At 35.0% G+C, this 25965-nt stretch overlaps 2 protein-coding genes and 1 non-coding gene across 9 annotated transcripts; 1 reads left to right on the top strand and 2 right to left on the bottom strand.

Annotated features, from left to right (window-relative positions):
* Positions 1–593: 593 nt before the first annotated feature.
* TRNAS-GCU lies at positions 594–675 on the bottom strand. Its single transcript has one exon. It is a non-coding gene; the product is annotated as a tRNA-Ser (tRNA).
* Positions 676–3955: 3280 nt separating this feature from the next.
* Positions 3956–11300, top strand: LOC108998276 (ubiquitin carboxyl-terminal hydrolase 17-like). The gene is made up of 12 exons (XM_018974789.2): positions 3956–4586; positions 6174–6310; positions 6393–7198; positions 7295–7383; positions 7736–7821; positions 7922–8075; positions 8190–8304; positions 8465–8622; positions 9528–9612; positions 9696–9905; positions 10436–10497; positions 10599–11300. The coding sequence occupies exons 1-12, from the start codon at positions 4315–4317 to the stop codon at positions 11281–11283; spliced, it is 2859 nt and encodes a 952-aa protein (XP_018830334.1). The 5' UTR covers positions 3956–4314; the 3' UTR covers positions 11284–11300.
* Positions 11301–16025: 4725 nt separating this feature from the next.
* On the bottom strand, positions 16026–19965 carry LOC108998283. 7 transcript variants are annotated; one of them, XM_035683842.1, is made up of 3 exons: positions 18934–19965; positions 16770–16910; positions 16026–16594 (listed from the first exon to the last, which is right to left on the bottom strand). In XM_035683842.1, the coding sequence occupies exon 1, from the start codon at positions 19902–19904 to the stop codon at positions 18990–18992; it is 915 nt and encodes a 304-aa protein (XP_035539735.1). In that variant the 5' UTR covers positions 19905–19965; the 3' UTR covers positions 16026–16594; positions 16770–16910; positions 18934–18989. The 7 variants fall into 7 exon arrangements, with proteins under 7 accessions (XP_035539735.1, XP_018830348.1, XP_035539736.1 ...); XM_018974803.2 differs by having other exon boundaries at positions 16770–16988; positions 18944–19965; XM_035683843.1 differs by having other exon boundaries at positions 18944–19965.
* Positions 19966–25965: the final 6000 nt, after the last annotated feature.

Raw genomic sequence — 25965 nt, 5'->3', positions numbered from 1 at the left:
GATGAATCTGAAATCCCATTTTGTTGCATATTTTAGTCATCGACGCAGTTTGTGACCCTCACATGCATGGTGGTTTATGTTAAACGTGTCTAATAGAGAATAAAAGAGGAAGATGTATATACATGTGAGTAATAATAAACCTATACTCATTTTTACTATCTTTATACAATTATATATATATATAAATAATATTAATTTTATAAATGATTTTATGGATTAATGCTTATCTTAATTGCGACTTGTTATGTTGACTGACTAATTGATGACGACGATAATAATAATGATTGTTAAAGTCGTGTTTTGTATGTCTGTGAATCAAGTTCCAGCAATTCGAATATTTAGAACAAGGCTTCAATCGGTGTTGTGTGGAGTGCTCGGCAGTGGTCAGTTATTGATATGTTAAAAATTATAAAATTAAAAATTAAAAAAATAATAATAAAATAAATAAAAATGTAAATATATGTATCATTACTTTAATTAGTTAATATATTAACTTTGGAAATGGTGAGTTGACTGACTAGTCGACACAATAGCGAGCTCCAACATTGAAAGTGTGACAAGAAAAAGACAAAAGACCTGTTAGTCTTTAATTTCGTCGCCTGAGAGATTCGAACTCTCGCGGGGAAACCCCATGTACTTAGCAGGCACACGCCTTAACCACTCGGCCAAAGCGACGCTTGATGTTCTGTAGTGTTGCCTACTTTTTTGTTATAGTAAATACATAATTTTGGATTTTTTTTATATAATCTTTATTTGAGCGTGAACTTAACTATCAGCTCAAGGTCGAGCTTGACTCAAAAATTAGTTGTCGGCTTCAGTTGTTGTAATTTTTAATTTTTGAATAAAATATAATAATTAAAAAATTAGAGAAATTGTAAAATAATAATTATTAGATAATTAGTTGATATTTAATCATAATAATCATATATTATATGTATGCATAAATTAAAAATATAATATACATAATATGATAATATATATCTATATTTTATATATGATTCCCACGTATTAATATATAAAATAAATTTATAAACTGATATGACTTGATGCGGTACGTCAAATTATCAAGTTACATCAATTTGTTAATATATTTTTTTTATAAAATAGATTTAACAGATTATATAAAATCATGTCAATTTATAAATTTATTTTTATATAATATTTTTATGTATATAACACTTCTCTTATAAATAAGATCTCTAAGTTATATGTATTTCATGGACTCAACCGTTACATGTTATAAACTTATGAGTTACTACAAAGGGTAGTAATAGGCTTACTACCCTATTACTACCCATCTATTATCAAAAGATATTTTAAATATTTTTATTTTTTTATTATTTTATTTTAAGTATTTTTTTAACATCTTTAATCATTAAGAAAAAATTAAAAAAAAATATATTTACTAATACATACTTCCTTAATTATTAAATAAAATTAAAAAATTAAAAAAAATCAAATATAAAAAAAATAATAAATAAATAATAATAGCTAACATAAAACACAACAAAACATGATAACATGCAAGACTCTAATCTCACCGAAATCAAGACATTCAATAATGATTTCGTTGTACTCTGACAACTGATCAGTTGTCAGAAGCTTCAATATCCTAATCATATTTACCTCATTCTCAAGTTTATTCATTGTCATCATCACGTTATCCATCTCATTTCTAAGGACTGCACCAATTCATTATTTTGAATACCATCAAACGGATTTAAAATCGGTTATAATAAATAATTTAATTTTTTAAAATTTTAAAATAATAATAATATTAAAAAATAATATTTTATTTAATTTTTTTTATTTTTATTTAAAATTATTTTATCTCATTTTACTATTCAAACAACTCTAAATTTTTTTTTAAGAGGAAAAAGCTACTTTCTATTCCTATTTTATCATCCTTGTACCATATCGGGCACATTTTAAATTTACTTTTACGTCAATAATTTAGATTAAAAACTATTATAAAGATGACACGACACGTCATCTAGAGTGATTGGGATGATAGTATAGAATTCAGGATAAAAGGAAAATATTTCTCATTTTCAGAGTTTGTATTTAAATTTTAAGATTTAATATGAATGAGAGTAATTAGATGAAACAAATAGATTTTACAATATTTATAATTTTTGAAATAAACTCATCAAACAACATAAATACTCAATGGAAAATGCGTAAGCCACCGACAAATTGTCCCGAGAGTTTATAACAAATTGACTTTTATTTTTTATTTAATAGTTAAGAAAGTATTTTTTAATAAATTTGTATTTTTTTAAAAAATATTTAAAATGATTTTAAAAATACTTGAAAAAAAGTAAACAAAATTAAAAAATGTATTTTATATTTATCGGCGGGAACTCTCAGGACCAGATATCAGTGGCTCTAATAGTTTCCATACTCGATAAGTGTTGCATCTATTTTTGAATTAGGATTTCTTATGATTTTTTACCATTTAAAGACGGAAAAACATAACACATGGATCTTATTATATTTATGGGCTAATTGAAAAACCACTACATGAATTTTCACATTTTGAAGGTTTCAATTTTTAAATTTTTTTAAAATTGATATCCAAACTTAAGAAAATTCAAAATTAGATATCTCTGGTACTCTTCCGATAGAAAGTTAAAGGTTTCCAGATAACATACTCTATTGCACGTGTCAGCCTTTAATTAGTTGACGTGAATATTAATGACATGAGTTAGATCTGATTTGCTTTCAAAATTAAAATCTAAAATTTTAACTTTGAAAATCTTTTATCTCATCATTACAATTTATTTAAATTCTCACACAAAATAAAATAAATAATTCAATTTTTTTAAATCTTAAAATAAAAATAATATTAAAAAATATATTCTAACAATATTTTATTCAACTTTTTAATTTTAATCTCAACTTATCTCATTTCTAAAAGTAAACGAGGCTTTAGTTAATCAAAGAAAGACTGATACATGACTTGTATAAATTTTCTAACGAAAGATTGACGAAAGTATTTAATTATACGAAAGCCTACAAGTGCATAAACTTAGATTATGATTTTACAATTAAATCTATATTTAATATTGACATACATACATATCTCTTCATACGATTAACAAGTTTTTTATATTAAAAAAGGAAAATGTTGTATTCATCGACGATACCCACCCATAAAAATTGTCGATTTATTGTTGTTCTTATACCATACTTATAAGTTGCATGTTTAGAATTTTTACATGGTATTGAGGCTCGTTTAGATACAAAAATTATTTCACTTCATCTCATTTTATTATTATAATTTTTATAAATTTTTATATAAAATATAATAAACAATTCAATTTTAAAAATTTTAAAATAATAATAATAAATAATATTTTATTCAATTCATTCAAAACTATCTCATGTCATCAATTATCTAAACTAACCCTTATTTTAATGAGTAATACTATATACTATACTCTTATTTTATTTTGACCACTCGGCCTCGTTTGTATTCGTAATCCATCTCAACTCATCTCATCTTATAATTATAACTTTTTTAAATTTTTACACAAAATATAATAAATAATTCAACTTTTTCAAATTTTAAAATAATTTTCTTAAATTTTCACACAAAATATAATAAATAATTTAATTTTTATTCTATTATTCACAAATCATCTCAATCAATCTAAACTATTAAGTAGTATGTGACATATTTATTACTATTAGATAATAAAAAAATAATTAATAATAATAAATATAATACAACATACTTAATAAATAAAAATAAAATAATAATACGATATATAGAATTTTACTATCTCGATATGCGACCCGAAAACTCGTCAAGTGTGAACTCATTCAAATTAAAATGGCGTCTGATGACTCGACGCTCAGAAAAAGAAAAAGAAAACATTGGCAATTGTGCACAGAACCCAAGTCGCAGGGAAAAACGGGCATTAATAATCGAGAGATGAATGAGGAGACAGACAAAAGATCAAAGACATGCCTCTTCTGCATGTGCACACAGTACAGACCACCTAACCAAAAAGACAAGAGAGAGTGAATGACACGACAAAACGGCATTTCATTCCCCATTCCCTCTCTCTCTCTCTCTCTCTCTCTTCCCGACCGTTTTTGTCCGAAATCTCTACCAATATCATCCAGCAGCTGCTTATCGTCACGACCACCTCCGTAACCTCAAATTCCGTTTTTGTCCTCCACGCACCACTCCGTTTACCCGAGCCACACCACCGCTGCCGGCACCACCACTAAATCTATGTATAGCAAACTCTCGATCTTAGGGTTTCTCTGTTCTGGATTGATCCTCGGCGCTGGTTAAAGCCAATGCTGGTTCCCGGAATCTTAGGGTTTCAGACCGTCCTCTTCGCACTGATTTGTTTTGTTTGCCTCGTTATTCGTCACAAGTCGAAGAATGCGGCGGCGAAGAAGGAGGAGATCATGAGGCTGGTTGCTATGGCCTCCGAGGAGGCTGCCCTGGCCGAGGTCGAAGCCACCGTTGAGTACACTTCCATGCCGGTGTTGCGTCTCTACCAGTGTGCGGTCTGCTATAGCGACACCACTATGCGGTGCTCTCGGTGCAAAACAGTTAGATACTGGTTCGTACTTTCAAAATATTTCCTGTTCAAGTTATTTTTTTCGGTCATATTAAACTAAATTCTAGTCATTATACCGTTACTTCTTTACTTGTGTATTTTGTTGAACCTTGAAGTGGTTCATTGAATTGGTTTCTTGGGGCTATAGAATCCATACATTGAATTTTTATGTTTGTTTGTAGCAAGTGTCCAGAAGTCACAATGCTTCCAATTTGTTACCTAGGGGGTGTGATTTGATTTGAAAATTTCGTTACTAACGTCAGAATCTGACCTCCTGTATTATTTGACCAATAGTTTCTTTATTTGGAGTGAGGGAAGATTTACTATGTAAAGTTGATAGGCGGACGTGCTTTCTTTCTCTGGCTGTGATTGGATTACACTTAGGACCTTCGATCACTCATTTCCGTCTCTTACTTGCTTGGGAAAAACATTTCCATTGGTTTGACCTTTCAGATGGACATTTTGTTCTTCAACATTGTTTCAACCTAATAGACTCTAATAGCCTAGGAATATTCATATTAAATTGTAGAGGTTGGCCATTATTAGGATAGCACCGGTTAACAATTAATTAAAGGCCTTTAAAAATAAGCCAATTCTATTGCGTGGACTTAGAAATATAGACACATATGAATCAAGTGAAATTAACAAGTAGAAAATTTGGAAAATGATGATATAGTGATTCACCAATCATCTGAAAAGGGGACCAAAAGCAGGAATTTTGAGCGGGCTCTGAAACGAAGGAGGCATATTTTAGCCTGGTTTCCCCCCCTTTGTTCCTACACATTTTTCTTTCATAAGTTCCTATTCAGCATCTTTACCTTGTAGTTGCTCCCACTCATCTAACTATTCTTGAATTTTTTTTGGGTTAACCTCATAATACATGGATTGGGCCGTGTTACTCTTTAATTCTAGGCTCTAAACAACTCTCTGCACTTCTTTAAAGCCACCCATAAAATTAAAAAAATCAAACTCAAATTTAAAACCTCCCAAATTTACCCTTTAATAAAGTAATGGGTGTGGAAGGTGGGGGGAGGGTAACTGACACCAAAACTTCAAAATGGGGTTTAAGTTGTTCCAAATCAAAGTTTATGGGTTTAAGTGAAAATAAGGCGATAGTTTATCTGGGGAAAAATATATTTACACCTTTTTTTTTTTTTTTCTCGGGGGGGGGGGATTGGTTTTCTGGTAAGTGGTCTATATTTAATGGTACCCTTTTTGACTTGTCAGGCACGTACATGCCCAAATACACATATGACCATTATATATATTGAAAAATTTTCTTTGATTCAATCATAGAAATGTTGTGGCAGTTAGCATGGATCATTCAATGCAATCTAACCTGCTCTGTGGATCTCTATTCTTCTGAGATTTGTTAGCATTATATTGCTTACTCTGAAACTTATTGATTAGATGTTGAAACTGAGGCGATTATCTCTGTTAAATTCCTATACGAAGAACATTTTACTTAAATTTATACTTTTTAGTTTTTTCTACAAAAAAGTACATTCCCGTGTTATGGGGGTGGGGGGTGGGTAGGTATAACGTTATTGACTATGTTTTTTTTTTTTTTTTTCCTTTTTTAAATTTTAGTTCTGGCAAGTGCCAGATCATGCACTGGAGACATGGTCATAGAGATGAATGTTGTCGTCAAATTGGTACCATGGAGTTTCAAGATAGAAGTGACTTCGGTGAGAACGCAATGCCGGCAAAACAGTCTGAATTATATGGTAATAATTTTGGGGTAGTAGGATAATCTGAACTTTTTTTTCTAAATCTTCACTGATGATAATGTCATCTGTCTTTGTGCAGATACCAAAGGACTACATATTGGTTTTGCATCTTCTTGTGCCTCATCATCTGCAGGTTTCTCCCTATCTCGTGTTGGAAATGAATCATATGATGATAATTCTTCCAATCAGTCAATTAGGTCTGGCACAATTGACAGATCAGAGAAACTCCTTTCTGATGATGTTGCCCCTGATATGCTTACTACAAAGTCTAGCTTTAATGAAATGGAGCTAACTACATTGCTTCCCACAGAGTCTATTAATAAGATAAATTTTGTTGATGGTAAATCTCGGGCAAGTAAATCAACTAACATGAAATCTGGTCGTATTGATGAAAAAGTTGACTTTAAATCACAATTCTCTAAGCCCAAGCCACTTGTAACCAATGATACGAAGCCAAAAAATCTGAGCAATATCAAGCTCCCCAGAGGATCTGCTTTAGCCGGAAAGTCAGTTGCAGATGCCTCAAAGCTTAGGTGCCCACCATCCTTGAGCTGTTTGGGATCAGATTCTGTAGGTGATGATGGGACAGAAGATGCCAAGTTATTTAAGTGTAAAGAAGTCAGTTCTCTGTCTTCTAAAGCATCTGGCGATCATCCATCTTCAGCCCTTGGAAGGCATCTGCTTTCCAATTCCAAGTCGGGAAAACTTGATGATTGTCATGTCTTTCCTGTGAAAGTTGGTAGCCCCCCAAGCTTGCCACAAGATGTTCGTAATGGCTTGAAAATTTCAGTGCAGAAAGTTGTACAGCAGTTTAGGGCTTCAAAAGAGTCAAAGCACAAGCTCTCAGGTCTTGGGAATGATATTGCTGGGAAGTACAATTGCAAGGTCTTTGACAAGATTTATAGTTTATAACTTCATTATTCTCTTTGTAATGATCTTGGTATTAATTCTTGTTCCCAAAACTTGCTTCTGTTTTGACAGATAGTCTTTCCATACGAACTGTTCGTGAAACTTTACTGTTATGATAAGGTGGAACTGTGTCCATTTGGCCTTACCAATTGTGGGAACAGGTATTAAGATTTATTTCAGCTTCTGACATAATGAATATGATATAATATTGACGAATGCTAAATTGTAAGCTGCCGTGCTGTTATTTACTGATACTCGAGTAAAACAAGGTTGAGAGGCTATGTCTTTTTATGAGGTTGGGCATAAAGTCACTCACTTCTGTCAGTAGTTATTGGTATACGACATCTCATTGCTGGAATTTGATGCTCTGATTTCTACTTTATTTATCATGTGATATGAACACTGAAACATCCTTGCCTTCTCTCTCCCACAAAATCTTTTTTAGTTTGAATGCGTATTTTTGTCCAATTTATTTTTGCTAGTATAATGAACTGTTCATTTGAATTTCTGCAGCTGTTATGCTAATGCTGTGCTCCAGTGCCTGGCATTTACTCAGCCTCTTACTACGTATCTTCTTCATGGGCATCATTCTAAATCATGCAAGTTTCTTTTCACGATTCCTGTGGAATTATGTCTTGCTCAATTATTTGTATGGTGTGCTTGATGGCTTCATTTTACAATGTTTGTCATTTGTCCCAGGCCGAAAGAAGGGGTGGTGTTTTATCTGTGAGTTTGAATGTCTAATTCAGAAGGCAAAGGAAGGCTATTCTCCTTTGTCTCCCATTGGGGTACTATCTAAAACTGGAAGTAATCTTGGTCATGGGAGGGAAGAAGATGCCCATGAATTTTTGAGGTGAGCTATCTGAAAGACTTGACCTGTTGGACTTGTGAATTTTCATCCAAGTTTTTATCTTCTTTCCTTTTCTGCCCCTCATGTGTATCACATGATCAGTTAGTAAGATGGCAGGTATGCTGTCGATACAATGCAATCTGTTTGCCTCAAGGAAGCTGGGAGTATGGGTCCAATGGCAGAAGAAACAACTCTAGTAGGCCTGACTTTTGGGGGTTACCTTCGTTCTAAGGTTGTTCTTTATTTTGATGATACTTAAGTAATTGTTTTTTCTCTTGCTAAAGGACAAGTTTTTTCGCCGCCAAGAAATGAAAGAAGACTTCCATCACCAACTTTACTTTCTGTGTTGGTAATAATTATCTGTTTTGGACTGCCATGATTGGTGTTTTCAGATAAAATGCATGAAGTGCCTTGGCAAATCTGTCCGGTGTGAGCAGATGATGGATCTTACTGTTGAGATAGATGGGGACATTGGAACTCTTGAAGAGGCTCTCGCACAATTTACAGCTACTGAGATGTTGGACCGAGATAACAAGTACTATTGCAACAGGTTGGACTCATTTGCGCATTTGTAACATATGCTCAGTAAACTCATTTTTCTTTTAAACAAGACAACTTCAGTATTGCCTTCTGCTAAGTATATCTTCTATACTGATTATTCTTTTAACACAATACTCAGTTCCAAGTATTCTTTAACACAATACTAAGTACAGTCATTTCTCTTGTAACAAGGAAAATCTGTATTGCCTTGTTAGATCTTATCTACACGTCCAAATCATCGTTGTGGTCTGCTATTTTGGTTTTGAACCCCCCTTTTTCTGTATTATTTTTTTATTGCTTCCTCAATTACGGTTGAAGTTTTTGGTGCAAGGAAGTTTACTTTTTATTTATTTTTTTGTTTGAGATAGTTAGACACGTAATTTTGTTTTTGTGTCCAATATTTTTGTTTGAGTTACTAAGGTAAGTTTTAAGCTTTTATAGGTTGTGTTCATTCATCTTGTCCACCTCACTTTCTACTTTCAGCTTGTGCACAGGTGTTAAAGATTGGTTTGACTTTTGAGTAGGATTTGTATTGTGAATCAGTAATATAGCTTGGATGAGGCACTGTTATACGGATGCTGGTTGAATATTGATAATGGACATTTTACCAGAACTTTTTGAGTGTTTTTTTTTTTAAATTTAATTTTTCTTAATTGCACTGCAAGAACATCTTAGCACTTTTTGAATTCAAGACCAATAACTACACTTAGTGAAACTCACTGTTTACTGTTTCTGCATTCTCATGTATTCTAAACTTTTGACTTTTTATTAGGAGTTGTAAAGAATGAAGCTTTGAGTTGTGTTGGTGATTCGAGCCATCTTTTTATTTTTGGTTGAGATTTGCGTAGCTTTTTTCTGGGTATTATTATTTTTTTAATTTTCATTGCACACTTCTTTGTACTTGTTTTTATCTAGGTGCAAGTGTTATGAGAAGGCAAAAAAGAAGTTGACAATATTGGAGTTGCCAAATATTTTGACGATTGTGTTGAAGCGATTTCGGGTAAGTTTGTTATTATTGATTTGTCATTGTGTGCTTCATCCTTCAAAAACAAATCCTAATGCTTTTTCTTCAATCCCTTGCAGTCTGGTAACCTCGAGAAGCTAAGCAAATCCATTCGGTTTCCTGAGGTTCTCGACATGGCCCCGTATATAAATGGAACGAATGAAAAACCTTCTTTATACAGTCTCTATGCAGTGGTGGTTCATTTGGATATCATGAATGCTGCATTTTCTGGTCACTACGTGTGTTATGTGAAGAATAATGGGGAGTGGTTCAGGATAGATGATAGCACAGTAAGTTGTTTGTGTACTTTTAAGCTACACAAATATTATCAAGTTGGTTTCCTGCTCTTTCTTTTTTTTTTTCTTTTTATATACACACACACACACACACTCCGTTTCCTTCCTTTCTTTTTGTTATCTTACTTGCCAAAAACAATAAGTAAGCTGTTGTTTATTTTAAGCCTTATTAAAGAAACCCTTTTTTTACTTTCTGGCTTGGAAAGCCGGGTTCTACAAGGGCCAAAATCTTCTTGCATCTTAGATGAAAAGACAAATTTATTACTATGTTCTGAAGTAAAACCTTCGTTGCTTATGTTTATTCAACGAATAATGGAACTTCCTATGAAATAGTCTCTTGGGTGGGGTGTATTTGTGGGATTGTTACGAAAATATGTAGTCCTAATGCCAGATAAATAGAAGTTTGCGTTACTCGCTTATCCTTTTTATAAGTAAACCCAGCGTTACTTGCTTATCTAGTATATTTGGCTTAAGTTATGTTCTCTGATTTTGGAGCTGTTTGCCGGCACGCATTTTATGTGCAGGTAGAACCTGTAGAATTGGAGAGGGTCTTGCTGGAGGGGGCGTACATGCTCCTATATGCCAGGTACCTTTGCCGTGTAACTGAGCCTACATATTCGGAATCATAGAGTTACGTTTTGGAATAAACACAGTTTTTTTCTAAATGATACTATCTTATGTTACTAGGCACTCTCCACGAGCCCCGGCTTTCACAAGGAACAATGGGGTGTCTCATGGTGGACGGTCAAAGAAAAGGAACTTGGAAGCTGTTCCTTCCAGCCTTACTACATCCAAGACACAGTCTAATTCTGTGGCCGCACAGCAGAAGCTTGGAAGATATAATAATGAATCGTTCCATCCAGATGATTGGAGATTTCATTCAATGCAAAGAATTCGAGCAGTGGATTCATTGAGTGAGAGTTCTTCCCTATTCAGCAGCTCAGATGCGAGTTCTTGCAGCACTGCAAGCACCAAGGACTCGGCAAGTACAGGAGACTTGTCTGATTATATATTTGGTGAAATGGGACCCAATTGTTACAACCATTACGGGCTTTCATCAGAATCAGTTCCATCATCCTCCTATGGTAACTTAGATGCAGATTCAGAAATGAACAAAAATGTTTCGAGGCTAGCATCCCGACGAAGGAACGACTGGGGAGAGGATTTGGATGGGAATGGCAACTCTGCTATTTTGTATCCTAACACATCTAGGCAGTTTAGAAAGTCTAGCAGCCAGTTTGGTAGTAGTAGTGGTGGTGCTTGTAGAGACACGGACTTGGAGCAATCTGGCTATGCTAACCATTTTGCTGTAAATTCTGGTGTAACATTAAGAAGAATAGGTGGTAATAGATCAGCTCAAACGTTTTCTTGAGGTTTGAGTTTAAAGTAGGCATTGGTATTTATGCTATTAAAAAAAGCAAATCAATTATCAATTTTTTTTTAAAGAAATGCTAAGCAATTTAGAAAAAAAAAAAATTTCTGTCCGAGTTTTTTGAATGTAATTGAATTGACTTAGGTTCCATTTGGATACAAAAACGGTTTCATTTTATCTTATTATTATAATTTTTTTAAATTTTCATATAAAATATAATAAATAATTCAATTTTATAAAATTTTAAAATAATAATAATATTAAAATATAATATTTTATTTAATTTCTATCTAAAATTATCTTATCTCATCTTTTAGACTCATGTTTAGTTTTTTTTTCTTAAAAAAAAAAAAAAAGGATGAAACTGAACAAATTCTTTCCAAATCTTGGGTAAAGGAGCTACAAATTTGCAGCAGCTGGCGACGATGAGGGAGGCGGGGATGATGTTGCAGTGACTAGCGGAGGATTTTCTTACCCTTATTGTCTAAACATCAGTCATCAAGACATGTTTCGCAATGATTGAAGCCTCAGAAGTAGAATTATCCAAACACTAGTTAGTATGCAAAGCCATTCAAAATGCAAGACAACACAACAGCAAAACCTTCAAATCAATTAGTGGAATAGCAAGTCAATTTTGTTTCAATTTTCTCTCTTCTTCTTCTTCCTTCTTCTTATTATTATTGATGTATTTTTCGTTCATTTAATTTTTAATTAACGAAAGTAAAGCGTCTTAGTAGTCACTATAAGATAGAGGTTCAACATTAAGTATAAGGATAAATATTACAATAAAGACAACAATCCGATCGAGTGACGCTGAAATTATGTAAAGAATGACTCTACAATTATACATGTAAAATAAATCATATAAAACCACTCAAAACATGCAAGCGCTAGAATGTAAAACGTAGAGCCAAGACAGAACCATCCAACAATCATATCAGTTGGAGAAAATGAATGGCCCCATGGAGTTTCGCTGACTACTAATTCAATTTGATGGTGGTGGGGAGATGGATGGAATTGCTGGGATCGTTGTTGGAATGGGAGGAATAGATGGGATTGTTGTTGGGATGGTGGGCAATGTACTGGCTGGCAGAGGAGGTAGAGTCACCTTCGGGACTGATGGCAAAGTTGGGTTTGGTAAGGTGGGGACTTGGGTGCTTGGCAGAGTTGGCAATGGAGGCAATGTGGCTTTAGGCAGTTTTGGCTGAGAGGGGAATTGGGTGCTGGGAAGTGGTGGCAGTGTGGGTTTTGGCAGAGTAGGTTGAGTTGGAAGTGTCGGCAAAGGAGAGGATGGCAACGGTGGCAATGTGGTTTTAGGCAGTGTTGGCTGAGAGGGCAAAGGAGGCAGTGTAGCCTTGGGAAGAGATGGAATTGTAGGCAGTGTCAATGCCGGGGGTGGAGCTGCCGGTGTGTCCAAAAGGTGACGAGTTGCCAAGCACATATTGATGCTCGACAACGACAAGGTCACAATCAAAGATAATATGAAACAATCCTTAGAACCAGACATTGTTTGTACGGATAGGAGAGAGCTAGTCCTTTTATCGATATAAAGGGAACAACTTCAGTCTGTGATTTGAGTTGGATGCAAGCAAGTCCTAATTGGTATATATAGAGGGGAATGTTGAAGGGTTCCAACTTCTAAGTGTTTGATGAGATTAGTTGGGGAAAGTGTTGGAAAATTTCTGGTTTGTTCACCTTCTCAACAAGACTTGGGAAGCATGCAAAATTCTAACCTACCTATTTACTTTGGGATAGCTTAACAAAGGCAATGTGCTATGGAAACAAATATTGAGAAGTAATGACTCATTATCTCTCAAAATTTGACAATTCCATTAAGTAATAGTTCTATACGATTATGGTGATCAATGTCTCCAAATCATAGTACATGGTAAATAAAAGCAACATTCCATCAGCTATTCCACCTTATGAGAATTGAGTGGCTGATGGAATATACACTCTTTTTTTCCTAAACTGAACTGGTATGAAGCCAATCTAGACTGTCTAGGTTCCATCCTAACCGTTTTTCAAGAATGGAGCCCATCTAATATTGACATCAAACTTAACGGGAAAATTTTCCATTTTTGTAGGTTATTAAAGGATATAGCTCATATGATTAAAATTCATCTTTTATTACCTGTCTAAGTTTTAGGACAAATGATACGATTTAACATGATATTGGTTATGAGTTCGAACTTTGATTTTTTACTCTCTCCATATTAAAATGTCAAATTCATTTCTTAATAGGTGGGTCCTCGTGATTTTCAGTCTTGCATGCACGGGGAGTATTAGAGAATATAATACAAATAATTAAATTCACTATTTCCTATCCCTTTTTAGGATAAATGGTGATTTTACAATGAGGAGGCAAATATACTGATTTTTCTTGCTTTTGACATTAAGCCTCTCAATTTGCTCTATTGACATTAAACGCAAAGAAAAATGTCAATCTTACCAAGTAAATCTATCACATTTGACTCGAAGCCCAAGGGCATGCTGAATGCTATATAGGAGGCAATCTCAAATTCATCGGCTAACCCATCAATTCAGAGTGGTAGGCCAGTCTCTTAATTGTAAAACCAACCTTATGGCCAAAAGATGGTGTTCTATAATGAACAAGCTTCATCTTCCACTTGGAATCCACTTACAAATCTTTGTCTAGTTCATCAAGATTTTAATGTACAGCTTAACCATATTCATCAATTACAGGCATATTTCAATCATTTCTCTATAGGAAATCAACAGTTCTTTAAAGTAGCACATTATCATTTTCCAAAAAGCAACTACTATTTGCGTTTGTCAAGTTGTTTCCAAGAATCAGTGTTGGCATTATCTTCGTGTCATCATAATCATCTTTATATTGATTGGCTGGCATTGCATGGATGGAAGATTTTGCAGCCCTAGAGATTCTTCTAGTTTGAATGATTTAAGGCAGCACATGCTAATCTTTCCTTCATTTTTTGTTATCATTCTTTTCCTTTGTTTCTTTTAGTATTATTGAAAGTAAGAGTCATTAGTAGTCAGTATAATATCGAGACTCATCATTAAATAAATAAGAATCATACTCGTAAGGATAAAATATAAAAAATGATAATAACAACTGAGTGATTAAAATGAGAAATTAATCACTCTACAATGATACATACAAACAAATATTATAAAATCCATTATAGCCTATAAACAAAAAACGTATATATAGAGTAAAGGCAAGCTCCAACACGCTCAAGAAAGGCTTCAAACAGTGGTGCAGGCTAAGAACCATCCAACAACCAGATCAGTAGGAGAAATTGAATGGCCCCATGGAGTTTCAATGACTGCTAGTTCAATTTGATGGCGGCGGGGAGAGGAAAGGAAGTGTCGGAATTGTTGGGATCATCGTTGGGATGGTAGGAATAGATGGGATTGTAGTTGGGATGGTGGGCAGTGGAGTGGCTGGCAGAGGAGGTAGAGTCACCTTGGGAACTGTTGGCGAACTTGGCTTTGGTAAGGTTGGCAGTGGTGGAAGTGTGGGCCGAGTTGGGAGAGTTGGCAATGGTGTCGTAGGCAATGGTGGCAGTGCGGCTTTTGGCAATGTTGGTTGAGATGGGAATTGGGTGCTAGGCAGTGGTGGTAGTGTTGGCTTTGGCAGAGTGGGTTGAGTTGGAAGTGTTGGCAAAGGGGAGGATGGCAAAGGTGGCAAAGTGGTTTTAGGCAGTGTTGGCACAGAGGGCAAAGGAGGGAATGTAGCCTTGGGAAGAGATGGAATTTTAGGCAGGGTCAATGTTGGCGGTGGAGCTGCCGGTGTATCCAAAAGGTGCCGAGCTGCCGAGCTCATATCAATGCTTGACAATGAAATTAGTAGGACCAAAGACAATGTAAAACAATGTTTGGAACCAGCCATTTTTTTAGAGAGAGAGAGAGAGAGAGAGCTAGTTCTTTCTCAATATATTGGGAACTTCTAGTTCTGTTTTGAGTTGAAGGCAGGACAAATCCTGATTGGTATTTAAAGTGTGGATTGTTGTAGGGTTCCAAGTGTTTGATGAGATGTAGCTGGGGACTTGCGGAAGAAATTCAAGTTAGATCACCTCCTCAACAAGATTTGGAAGCCTCTAAAATTCAAACCCACCTACCCACTTGAGGGCATTTTGACGACTCATTACCTCTCACAATTTTACCAATCAATTCTGTCAAGTTATAGCACAAAGTAGGGAAAATCTACATGCAAGCAGTGATTGGTATAAGCAGGCCAGGCCAGCACGTTTCACCGGATGAAAATTGACAATCTGATCGATTTTCTTCTTTCTTAAACAACTAAACTAGCATTAAGCCAATCTAAACTCCCTACTTTGCATCATAATAATTTTTCTCGAGGATCAAACCTAAAGCCAAGCCCTTTGCGATACCTTGACCAATTTACTATTACACTTTCAGCCTTCTGGGGAATGCAAATCTGTCTTAACATTTTAGAGCCCATCTTACATTTCATCCAACACTATGATATACACCATTTTTTGGATAGGTGGACGAGCGGTAAATTAGCATACTCAATTCTTTTAAAGCGGGATGTTGTAGTGGGCGGAAGTACGAAGTCTCAAATTCATGGGCTAACCCAACAATTCCCCCCTATTGACAGGAAACTCTTGAAGTCGAAGGGGGGTAAGCAATAGGAGGGATAACTCATTGCAAGCGATGGGCAATCTTGGTGCCTCGGGGTTAGCCCACAGTTAATGACTAAATAACGGAATTAGTAATATAGTCTAAAGACATCACCAATCAACATAATCAGATAGAATTACTAAACTGAAAATAAAAATGAAAATAAAACAAGAAACATATGAACTGGAGAAACCATCAGTTTTTTAAACCACCCATCTTAGAATGTATCTAGAGCTATAGAATTCATGCATTAACTGAAGGTTTCATCGAGCGAGCCGTCGCTTTTTCGCGATCCCTGGCAAGATGGGCCTGTCTATGATCTCCCTTCAAAGCTCTCCTTAGCTTTACAATCCCTTCAGCATTGCCACCACTTAGCCCTTGCACCCACAACACACTCTTGGTCCTCCCACCGTCACCATCTCAGACCTCACCACCCTCGCTTGCACTGACCTGAGTGCCCTTTCTGCGGCTGACATCAATCCTGGCCTATCCTTGCAGCTGAACATGACCTTAACTGCCTCCCAATCATCATCACAGTGTTCCAAACTAAGCTTGTCTGCCTCGCATGGGAACATGCAGTCCTTATTGCTACCATCGTATACTGCTTCCAAATCTGAGGCTGTCATCCTCAGCCCCCTCACTTGCCTCACCGTCTCAGCAAGCACCCTTGCCTTGTCATCTGTTCATTTGAATTACACATGATCCTCCATGCACATGTATATTTGTGCATGGTTTGGAATCATAGTTGAGATAAATACATCTATTTTATAACATGTTTTGATGATAACAACGAAATAACAAAGTTCATGAATTCGCAAATAGTACTGTTTCTCTGATTAGTTTGTATTTCTTACTTTGATTAAGTTTGGGAGGATCTTGTGAAGAGTGTGGTATTGATCATTGATTCACCTCCTACGTCTCATCTTTGCCTCGCTGTGTTTCTTGGCATTGAGTTGTTTGGTCTCACTTTTGATTTTGGTTTGAAGAATGATCTGCTGCCATGGAATCAGTTGAGATAAGTCCTTGAGAAATGCTATTTCGTATGTACACATTCCTGACTTGCAACTTCGAAACTGTTGCATGTGTAAGTGTAACATTAAAAATGAAGCAAAATAATAGTAGATAAGATGGCAGAGCAAATAAACCAAATATGAAATGATGCACACCTAGATGGTAAGAAGAAATGCTACCTGTTGTTTTAAAGCCATGGAGTGAGAACAAATTTGCCCCTACAGAATTTGCCTTTCATTATTGAGGAAAAATATTTGCTTTCGTGGTGCCATTTGAAGCAAATTTAATGAGGATATTTACAATTAAGTCAGGGAGATTGGGTATTAAACCTCATCATTGGCATTTAACACACGTAAAAAAAATGGCATTTAACACACCCGAGGATTTTAGGATTAAACTTAAGATCATATAATCTAAAATGGATATAGTCCAATATTTCCTCTAGGAAAAATCTGAAATCAGATTTCAACCTTTAGACAAATGATTGAAAAAGACAAGCCAAGGTTCCTTTTCTATATTCTCGAGATTATGCTTGCTAAAAGTCTCTAAGGAACAGACTGAATGTAGAACCTAGCTCAGAAATGAGCTCAAATTCGACTTGTATTAAAATTATTAAGCAAACTGAGCTTCAATATTCAATACTTTTTTTTATACAAGTAATAAGAAGTTTTATTGAGTCAAGTAAATAGGTATAGCCTAAGTACATGGGAAAGTATACAAGAGAAAACACTTAAATACAAGTTAGGAACTAGTAGAAGCTAAAAGAAGATGATGAAAGTTGTCCCCATTCAAAACAATAACCTTTGCCCAAAGACAAAGTACGAAAGAAAAACTCTCTAATTCCTCCCAACGAACGTTCTCTATCTTCAAAGCACGGCCCATTTCTTTCCAACCATAAACACCACATTCAATATTCAATACTCTGCTTGATTCAGCCCAAAAAGAGCTTTGTTCAAAGGCTGGCAGGACATGTGATCTAGTTTTGATAGTGCCTTTAAGAGTGTCTTTTATGTGATGAATAGTGATAGTTAAGCTTTTTAACCAAATAGCAGGAAAGCCAATGCTCTTGGTAATTGGAAACCTTTGCATGCAAGCATACAAGAAATAGGAAGTATACATAAGCTGGACAATCCACTTGTTTTTTATTTATTTGATGATTAACCCACTTGTAACTCGAAAGCTATGATTAGTAAAAGTATGTGCTACAACTCAACCCCAAGTGCAGGCTTCTAAAGTTCAATAGAAAGCAAATTATTTATTAAACTGATTCCGTGCAAAACATCCTGAATAGAGGAACAACAAGCAACTCCTATGGTGTACATCAATAATTTTTATTTTGAGAAGAAATTGGTGCTACAATTACCATCTCACTAAAAAAACTGACCAGTAGTCTATACATTTTCGGTTAAATTGAAGAAGAAGAGTGGAGACCAATAGCCAAGACTGCATCTTCCAAAACCAATTACAATATATTGACAAACTCAAGAACTGACAAGAACAAATGGAATGGAAGCAAGTACTTTCAGGAATCTGAATAGGAAAAGAAAAATGATTGGTGTGGGAGAGGTGTAAAATAAATTTCTAGGTTTCAAAGAAGTTCAGGAGAAGACCGATGTCTGAAAATTTTATTTTTGCAGAACACATTGAGTAGATCTTTGACAACATTCACTACAAGCATTGCTCAACAACAGGATTAGACCAATTCCTAAAAGTAAAGCATAACTTACAACCGCATGAATAAACTACTGTAAACAAAAAGGAAGCAAATCATTGAAAACTATTACCGACACAATTCCTCACCTTTTTCATCTTCAACAATATATCATAACCATAGCATTCGTTTTGAACTCAAAAATGAAAGTAATCTTACTCAAAAGCAACTATAATATAGTAATTTACCTTCCATTTCCCAACTGAAGAGGCAACTAACACACAAAATACCCTGTCCAGTACTACTTGCTAAGTCATGCTAAATCCTATAGACAAGAATACGAAGAAAGGAACTACCTTTACAAACCTATTGAGTTGAGTCCCTCAGCATTTCCAATTCTCACCATCAAGCGTCAGGGCGTAGCCACTATACCAACATAGACATCATCATCCCCCTCATAGAATTCCAACCCACCCTCACCATTTCCACTCCCACTTGCCTCTCCAAATTCCAAGTTCGAATTCGTTCTTCCCAATCCATTCCTCCTGCTCCTCATGATGTTATTGGTTTTCCTAGCCACAGTATTCACGTTCCTCCTCTCCCTTCCCACATCGATTCCGGCATTCCCCTTCCTACGGCTCTCTGCTCCTTTGTTATACCCCAGAGGAAAATAGGCCCAGCAACAATGGTACCGCTCCTTCCCAGTCCCTTCCTCCACCAATATACTCTTCGGCGGCGCATTTACCGCCATCCCATGATACGCCCGCCTACAGTTCTGGCACCGAAGGCAACATCCCTCGTAATCCTTCTCGTACTCGTACATGCAGTAACAGTACGGACACAAGGTCCAGAATGTGTCAGTACCCTCGCTCTCGGTCCCTTTCTTCTCCTTGTGCTCGTTGCGCTTTTCCGGAATGCCGATTTCGTTCTCGTACTGGGCCTTCTTTTCGGGGTCGGAGAGCACAGACCAAGCTTCCCAGACGAGTCCGAGTGCGTCCGGGGAGAAAGCGAACTTGTTAACGTTGGGGTTAAGGAGAGCCGCGAGCTTCTCGTACTGGCTCTGAACGAGGTGGCGGTTCCCAGAGTCGGCCCGGCGGATTTGGAGGATGGACAAGTAGTCAAGATGTCGGTTAAAAAGGCGGTTCTCAGCGGCGAGTAGGACGTCGGCGATGGCGAGGATCTGCTCGGAGACGGAGTGTTTGTCGGTGCCGGATTCTCTGACTCGGAGGGCGTATTGCCGGCACATGGGTAGGTTCCGGAGGGTCAAGAAGTGCGCGGATAGTCCGAGAAGATATTCGGATTCGGTTCGGGTTGGTGCTCGCTCCATGGGGTTTCTTTATCCCGCAGAGGAGAGAGACCGAGAGAGATCCGAGCAAAGGGGGAGGCAATGGTCTTTTTAATTCAATGGGATGGCTGGATTTAACGAGTGGACGAAAATGGCCACGAGGAAATGAAGTGGTATCTCATATCTGCACCTTACAATGCCGATGGACGAGAGACGTGTACGGTTGCGATTTGGAACTGGGCTTGGTGGGGACGCTCTAGGAGGTGTTTTTGGTCATTTCGATGAGGTGGAATTTAATATTAAGGAGTAAGGACTAGCTATAGGTGTATCGGAGACGGGCAAATCAAGTAAGTTTTTAGCAATTATTAAATATCATATTATTAAAATAAAATATTTATACAAATAATTTTAATATTATAATATATTGTGATAGGTTAGAAGTAACACGTTACTTGTATTTGGACAGTATCTAATAATTTTTATTTTTATTTTTAACTTGTGTGTGCATGATGGACTGTTGCACATGAAGAATTATTATATGATATTTTAAAAAAACTACATAAATTCAGACTTCACAGAGAGATATATATATATATATATATATATATTGAGTCGGATTACTCTGTCACTTAGAATAGTCTGTTCAACTTGACCGATAGGCAAAATGAGTGTTTTTATTTTTTTCTCATTTTTTTTTTCATATTTTTTTAATATATTTAAATATTTAAAAAAATATACAAATACACTTAAAATCACTAAGTGGAAAATTTTTTTTTTGACCAATGATCAATTAGAGTGGTCAAATTAGAGCGGTCAAACTAGTGGGCAAAAAAGCTTTTCCTATATACATTACACAATTTTGTAAATTTCTATAATTGAATTCAATATTGAAATGTAACAGTTTACAATTCTTAGAGATAGATCTAAAAGAGCACAAGAATTGAGAATGATGGATGTTGTATGGTTGTTTTTTAACAGAGTGAGCCTGACAACAATGTTTCCAGAATGGTTTGTCATTTGATTCCCACATTCAAAAAAATGTAATGGATCTTTAGCATTCAGGTGGTGACTGATTCCAAAGTCTTGAAATAGAATCTCCAAATCATGTATTTATGTTCTCAAGTTGAGGCTTGTTTTGCTTCTAAGGCTAAGTGGGTTTCATTTCTTTATTTAGAAATGATATTTACAATCACGTAATAATTTAAAAAATAAAAAATAAATATAAATTTTATTCTATTTCAAAACGATAATTATATTTAATATTATTAAAAAAAGGTTTACCATTTCAGTTTGTCAACATTCCAGCACATCTGACAAAGTCAAGTGCTGATCCAATTTTTTTTGGATTGGATCACCTTCACCATCTTGCCAAAAAAAGTTTGAGAAAATTGTCTACCACCTTGTTACTGATAAAAAAAAAAAATAATAATAATATGTATTTGAATCGAAGAAAGCTTTTCTTTGGTCTACATGCCCATGCGACCCATTTTTGTCAAGCCCTTTGAAGGCCCAATTCAAGTTGACCACTTCTTTGGTCTATCACTCTTCAACTTGCTATAATTATTACTACGAGAAGTATAAAAGTCACGAAAATATTTTTATAATTTAACGTATTATATCAATTTATATTAATTTATGAATTTACTTTTATAAAATCTTTTAATGCTTAATTGCATTTCTCTTACCACTCTGATTAAATCATCCTACATTTCTGCACATCAAAGATATGCGTGGGGGAAGTTTAATTAGTTAAATACCAAAATAATGCATATTGTAAGGGGATTTTTCCCACTTCACAAAGCCTATTGAGCCTCAGCCCAATACTCGACATAAAGACCACCAAATCTGAGTAAGGGGCGAGATATCTATTAGGAAAAAGAGTCAAATAGTCGACAAGACATATCAGTTTGATAGACTGCGACTGCGTTTAGAACCCAGAGATCGGCACAGAGCATGGTGGGAAATGTGGACAACCCTTGATCCATCGACATCAAATCATCCACGACCCATAGAGGACATGCGCAAAGTCAGAAAATCACGATGCATTAATAGCAATACCACCGAGCTACACGCCACATTTATGGTGCCATCGGAGAAGCCACACCGTATTAAAGAACTCTGACAACATAAAGGACATGAACTCAATGGAGACAAAGACGATTTGCACCTTCCCCAACCTACGATATAAATAGTGAGCTCCAAGTACGAGAAAGTTCTCTGATCTCTAAACTCCTTTACTTATTTACAAACTTTCAAGAATATTTATTAATTTTGGTATTGGAGGTTCTTCGATTCCAAGGTCACCCTATCCTAATTGTACTCTCCTTCATCTTTTACATTCCCATTTTGAAATATCTAAATTATCAGAACTTGACTCAAATATATACGAAACACGATGTTCATATATATGATTTGCACTTTAATTTCTAACTTATAATTCTAATAATTTTAAAGCTTCCTTCCGTTAGTACGTAATCTATTGATTAATAATCGGTTAAAACTTGTGAACAAATTTTATCTCCTTCCCTCTTTCAATTTTAGTGGCATTGCAATCTAGATTAGGTATTCTGGCACTTGACTCTTGAGAGGTGACCCAAAAAAACTAGTAAATCTCCCGTCCCGTCCCATCGCACAGATTGAGAATTAAGCAGTAATAGCCCATTCTGTATGGCTTTCGAGTTACGACCCTTTCCCATCGTGTCCGGGAAGGTGAGGGCAGGGCGTGTTCTGCTTTTTAAGAGTGCAAGCAACCTCTCTCTCTCTCTCTCTCTCTCTCTCTCTCTCTCTCTCTCTCTCTCTCTCTCTCTCTCTTTTCCGGACGTTAGACATCACCTCATTCTCAAACTTGTTAATTTGCTACAATTCATATATATTTTAATAACGCTTCATCGTCCTTCTTTATCAACTGTTCTGAAACTCCCAACACATCCCAACTTGTTATGTCCACCAAGTTCTCAACTTCTCAACAATTATACCGTTTGAGGCATGTATTACACGTACCTCATTTTTTAAGGCAAATCTTAAATAGATAAATTTCATACAAATTTTTATAAAAAAAATAGACCTCATTTTAAAAAAGTGTAAAAAAAATTATTATTTATTAGTATGACCCATTATTTTATAAAAGACTTGTATGTGATTTGTCTATTTGAAATTTGTATTAGCATTACTCCTTTTTAAGTGAGGTGAAGCAGCAGAATCAAGTATCTTGTGGCATGACTCAAGTCATATATTTTTAAGTGAGATGAGATATATAATTTTAGATAAAAGTTGAAAGTTGAATAAAATATTATTATAATATATATATTTTTAATATTATTATTGTTTTGAGATTTAAAAAAATTGAATTATTATTTATTATATTTTATATAAAAATTTATAAAAATTATAATGTTGAGATGAGATGAGATAAGAGTCGATATTACAATCAAACTCTTGAAATCATTATAAAAGAATAAAAACTTCTACTCTCGAATTAATAATATGATCAGATCGATCCTATTCACTACCTTCTAATGCTAAATACGAGATATCATAGTTAAAGATATTGCATAATCAGTGTAATGGTACACTACTCAAGAAATTTCTTTAACTTAATTTCAACTTATAATTGTCTAAACACATTTCAATGATTTCATCTCCAAGAATTAAACGAGCGAGCGAGCGAGCGAGCTAGCTAGCATGTATAATTCCCTCTTTAATTTGCATAACTTGGGTTCCATGAAAGAAAAGTGTTTCCAAGTTTTATTTTGTTGGGTTGACATGACGACATTGACGAGGACTTCAAACACATATATATAAAAGTCAAAGCAATAGCAAAGACATGATTGAGAAACGCATTATGAGGGAGAAGCAAAAGCTAAAGAAAACAAAACCAAAAGAAGACATCATTGGATTCATTGATCATGATCTTCCAATTAAATTAACCAAGGAAGAGAACCAATGAATCATTACCAAAGCTCCTCCATGTGTACTGGTGCATTGAAAAACTTATGCATAAAGAAAAAAGCAACCTTATCTCTAATTCGCTTTTCCCATTAATCCTACTTGCATGCTCATGACCAAAAAGACTTTGACTATATATTCTCACATCCTTATCATATACTTCTTGCATGTATTTATATATCCACACTAGCTTTGTCTCTAGATCTATGCCCTACTAGGCTACCATTTTTGAAGTAGGTCTACATCCACATGGGTTTGGGGAGGAGAGATTCTATTATAATATGCTTGTTTATAATCTTTCATAGCCGCTCATTTTTCATTATATAATGAGAGCTGGAGATCTACTTGTTGGAAAATATGTTCTCTCTGGAACTCTCTGTCCTAGGGTTGAAGAAGAAGTAGAATAAGAGACCCTTGATGTCGTCTGGACGTTCCTCTTTTATCTATTCTCTCGTCACGCGTGCATTTCGGTAGTGGTGAGGGATGTCTACTTTGCGTGTCTAATCGTCCCTCCCTTTCCTACTTTATCCTGACACCTCCATGCCTCCTGACACCCTCACCCTCTTGTCCTTTCTTGTCACATTTCCTTCTCTCTTCATTTGTCTTCTTGTGATGACCATTTGATGGGTTGAGTTTTGAGAACCATTTTAAATCTGGTGTATTTACCCCCTCACACATATCATCCAATCTTGCAATAAATGATTGATCATGAATTTTTCATATATCATTGAAATTAAAATAATTTGAAAGGCTATAAATATAAACATGACTTCGTATTTCTTCCTTGCTAGTAATCGAATAATGCCACCTACATTAAAAAAAAAAAAACCACAATCAGGTTATAAAAAAAATTTAAAACTTGATAATTTTTTCGTGCATCGCAGGGATATATGCACAATTAATATATGTCAACAAAGAAATAACCAATACCGTACGACACATTAATGCTCCCTCAAACTATTAAGATTTTTGCACTTTACATCTCAAATTATAAAAACTTACACAATATTGGTCTGTTAAACTATATGAAAAAAATTAACATTTTGGACTTGTTAATGTCTAAATTTTCATAACAAACTAGAATAGAGGAAAAAATTATCCCCGACCTATGATGATGATTCGGTTGTCGATACAGTGCTCTTCACATTTATTTATAAAATAATAATAAATAAGTAAATAAAAATAAATAAACACTACAATAAATTTGATTTTTAGGAATAAAATTTATTTGGGACGAAATTTTTTTCATCCCTGAAAGTAATTTTTAGAGACGAAATTCAAATTTTGTCCCAAAAAAGTCCAAGTTGTAAAAACTATTTGAACCATATATAATTTGTCGTTCGAACGATAACATTTAGGGACGAAATCAGTTGTCCCTAAAAGTGATTGTCTGTTCAAACGGTTTATTATATCCATTCAAACAATGTCAATTCCGTTCAAATAATACCAAACCCGTTTGAATGGTAACAAATATGTTTGAAGAGTGACAAATGTGTTTGAACAATTACAAATACGTTCAAACTATCTTAAATCCAATTAAACGGTATATATCCATTCCAACACAAATTTCAATGAAATATAATCCGAGAAGTAGAACACGCCATTTTTTTTTCAAATCACAAACTACTTTCGAACAAGGATAGTTTCTATTTGAATGCATTTACAACCTGTTCGAACGCATTTAGACATTGTTTCCCTCTTCTCCTTTTCTCTTCCAATGCCCCTGCCCAAAGAAAAACCCTAAAATAAATGTTTCCCTCTTCTCCTCCGGCGCCCCCCTCCCCCCATCCCCACTTCTTTTTTTCTACTCTCTGCAAATTACAAAGATGCAACCCCAATTAAACAAGGTTACAAAGTATAAACCTTTTGGTAGTTTGATTAATTATGCAAATTGTCACTTTCAATTGATTTGGTTGCAAAGTACATCAAATCAAATTCTTAAAAATTTAAAGATGCAAAGTGTATGTGTTTAAACATTTGAATATGGATTAATATTAATTTAAGAGGCCAGATGGAGACAAATAAAGAGTACGGATTATTCAAAAAAAATAAAGGAGTATTACTTCAAAATATATTTACTAGTCCTCCTTAGATTCGCCAATGCTAATACCCCATAAAATTAAGATTCGTGCATTACGGCTGATATTTATTGCATCAA

This window comes from Juglans regia, chromosome 12 (assembly GCF_001411555.2).
Source record: "Juglans regia cultivar Chandler chromosome 12, Walnut 2.0, whole genome shotgun sequence".
NCBI lineage: Eukaryota > Viridiplantae > Streptophyta > Magnoliopsida > Fagales > Juglandaceae > Juglans > Juglans regia.
The sequence above is the reverse complement of the archived record's forward strand: the minus strand, read 5'-3'. Positions and strand labels throughout refer to the sequence as shown.

Coding starts and splice junctions, on each gene's coding strand:
- LOC108998283 (XM_035683842.1), bottom strand. CDS start 19,904: ATGGAGCGAGCACCAACCCGAACCGAATCCGAATATCTTCTCGGACTA.
- LOC108998276 (XM_018974789.2), top strand. CDS start 4,315: ATGCTGGTTCCCGGAATCTTAGGGTTTCAGACCGTCCTCTTCGCACTG. Junction 8,305..8,464: donor GGGGTTACCTTCGTTCTAAG/GTTGTTCTTTAT, acceptor TGGTGTTTTCAG/ATAAAATGCATGAAGTGCCT. Junction 10,498..10,598: donor TACATGCTCCTATATGCCAG/GTACCTTTGCCG, acceptor TTATGTTACTAG/GCACTCTCCACGAGCCCCGG.